The sequence below is a fragment of the Buceros rhinoceros genome, unplaced genomic scaffold (genome assembly GCF_000710305.1).
Source record: "Buceros rhinoceros silvestris isolate BGI_N320 unplaced genomic scaffold, ASM71030v1 scaffold25052, whole genome shotgun sequence".
Taxonomy (NCBI): Eukaryota; Metazoa; Chordata; class Aves; order Bucerotiformes; family Bucerotidae; genus Buceros; species Buceros rhinoceros.
The window spans coordinates 473-3,426 of NW_010398681.1; the positions used below are offsets into that span (position 1 = coordinate 473).

Below are 2,954 nucleotides of genomic sequence, written 5' to 3' on the forward strand. Positions count from 1 at the left end.
GCAGCTCCCGCAGCCAGTGACAGCCCCAGGCAGCGGCTGAGCAACGGGGGAACTTCTTCCGACGGGCACCTGAGATGCACTCTGGTGGCACCCACTCTCTCAGGAACCTGACTTTCTCTCAGGTCCTCTAACTTTGGGGAGATGAGAGGCTTTAGCACTCGTTTTCAGATCTACAGCAGCCTTTTCCACGGCTCCTTTTCGAGGCTGGGGCATTTGGGCTCCAGACATCCAAGCGGCTGAGCAACGGGGGAACTTCTTCCGACGGGCACCTGAGATGCACTCTGGTGGCACCCACTCTCTCAGGAACCTGACTTTCTCTCAGGTCCTCTAACTTTGGGGAGATGAGAGGCTTTAGCACTCGTTTTCAGATCTACAGCAGCCTTTTCCACGGCTCCTTTTCGAGGCTGGGGCATTTGGGCTCCAGACATCCACCCTCATATCTCAAAACAATCCCAGAGTGGCAAACACTGAGAAAGCACCGCAGTGTCTGCTGAAGAGGGCGATAAGGAGCAATCACTGGCGCCAACCTCCACCAAAGCAATGAGGAGTTCCAGCAGGGAGGAGTTTCAGCAGCTGAGGGCTGAGCAGGCTGCTGGCCTGACCTAGTGTCCTCAGTACCTGGTCTTCCTATCAGTTAATACCATCTTGTGTGGCACAGCTGGGATTCACAGCCCAGCGGGTATGGGGGTCACAGGAACAAATGTGGATAACCAGAGTAAGAGGTGGGCTTTACACAGAATCCTCAGAAAACGCTCATCTCCTGGGTGGGAGAAGCCACCCAGGCTAGTGCATCTGGTGCAGTGGAGGAAAAGCAGCAAGGGTGGAACTGGCAAGGGTCAACCCACAGGAGAGGAAATATTAAATAGGAAATATTAAATACATAGATTTATTATGTTACATTTCTTATAAATATTCCATTCATTTCAGAACATTAAGAAAATTAAAAGCAACAGAACACTTTCGGGATGAAAGTTGAGTTTGCCTTGGAAACAATGGACGTTGGTGATACACTACAAACCCAACGCTCTGTATCAAAACATGGGGTGGTTTAAATAAAGGACATTGTGCTTAAAGCTACACTGGTACCCAGGAGGAAGGAGGAACGTTGTGGTGTGTAGAACAGGTGGACATGCTTTGTAGAGCTGAACGTTGGTAGGTGCTAAAGGAAGTACATGATGCTTTTGTGCACATGAACAAAAACCACCCCAAAGCGTCCTTCCCCACCTCTGCCCTCTGCGCAGTGTGGACCATCTTCAGTAGTAGAAGCAGCCAAACGCAGCTACCACACAGAACAGGCTGTCCTGGAGAAAACAGAGAGAGGCTCCGCGTTAGGAAAGGCAAGGTCTTTGTGAGCCTGTCTGGAAAGCCTACCCCAAGGGGACAGTTACACCAGAGCATAACCTTATATTGCAATTTTCTGTCTTTTAATTAGTTTCTTAATCACCTCACTTGTGTAACCCAGGTCAATGTGTTTGAATGCCGGAAATGCCCCAGTTTACTCCATCCACTCCCTCCAGGTATCCAGGGGTCAGTTAAGAATAAAACAAAAATGAAACAATAATTAAATAAAACCTTGACTTTTGCTCTGTCCTGGATTCCAGCCGTACTCCATGGCAGCAGTTTAGCAAAGCACGTAGAGAAGGGACTTTAGCTCTTGTGTTTCCTCTCCCTGCCTGTAAAATGGTGTGACTACAGCAACTTTTGTACAGTGGGGTATGACCTACTCAGGAAATAAGTTTTACTATGCTGGATGTCGTATCTAAGCATCTTTTGTGAATAAGGACATAAATCATGTTGTTTCAATAGAGCCCAGGTTCCTTCCTTCTAGTGGTTGGTTTTCTTCTGCTCCATAGTTCAGGTCACTCTGCCTCTCACGCAAAAGCAAGTAGCTCTACAGTTTCCCAAGGTCAACCAGCCAATACTTACATTCATGAACACATCGTGAGCGTAGCTGTCCGTGTCAGCATCCCAGAAACACCGTGCAGCCATACTAGGCAAAGGAGACAGAGCAGAGCAGAGTTCACGGATAAGGACCTGAGTGACCACAGATACTGTCCTCCCAAACTGAGCTTCCTTTAAAGGAAACGGGGAGCCTTCTGAACCCTGAGCCGAGATCCCCACTGCTGGATTCCACCGCATGCTGTAACCTCCTCTGTATGTTAATCAAGCTCCATCTTCAAACTCGTCAACCACCACCCCTGTGCAGCAGGGCTGGAAACCTCACTGCTGTGGTGCTTAAGAACATTTGACTTCTGGCCTATATGTATCGGTGGCTAAATTAGCTTATTTGTTCTTGTCCTTCACCTCCTGCATCCTCGCGGTACATGCTCCCATCTTATTTATAGGAAGCTATCATATTCCTTGGCAGACGTTGCGTTACCAGACCATGCCCTAAGCTCATCCAGTCCTTTCCTATCCATATTCCTTGTTTCCCACCATCCTGCTGACCTTTTTCTACACCTGCTTCAGTCCAAGCCTTATCCTGAAGACAAGCAACCAGACTGTAACACGATACTACAGACAAGACCTCGCTGCCTTGTCTAATATCACGGACACTCCCCTTTCTCTGCTACAAATCCCCAGCTCCCCTCCAGCTGACAGGAGCTGTTTGAGGCACAACATGTTGTTCCTAATCCCTACATGTATTACTTGCTCTTAAATTGTGAATTTAAGCTCTTTCTCCATTACCTGAGCCCTCAGGGTCATTCTGCTTTTTTTCAGTCCAATATTCCACTCTGCCTCTGGAATACCCTGGTTACCTGGGATTTCTGCATTAAGGATGTTAGTGCTCGTGCTTCGGTCTTGCCTCCCACCTACTGCAAACCAGAGAATTTCCCCAACTGTTCTGTCAGTCTGTGTTTCTGGGCTTCACATTTCAAATCAGAAACAGCTCAATGAACCATTCACCCTGGTGCAGTGCTTCTGGAGCAGTCTGCCTGCGGACGGGCATTCCT

The 2,954-nt window shown here is 48.3% G+C and overlaps 1 protein-coding gene across 1 annotated transcript in view; it reads right to left on the minus strand.

Annotated features, from left to right (window-relative positions):
• Positions 1 to 1,253: 1,253 nt before the first annotated feature.
• The window catches only part of TCTEX1D2 (Tctex1 domain containing 2), a gene marked incomplete at its 5' end in the record, with an annotated part of 4,412 nt that continues 2,711 nt past the window's right edge, over positions 1,254 to 2,954 (minus strand). The window contains 2 exons of the mRNA XM_010131202.1: positions 1,254 to 1,301; positions 1,927 to 1,990. Coding sequence (XP_010129504.1) covers positions 1,254 to 1,301; positions 1,927 to 1,990 — 112 coding nt within the window. The remainder of the gene's footprint in view (positions 1,302 to 1,926; positions 1,991 to 2,954) is intronic.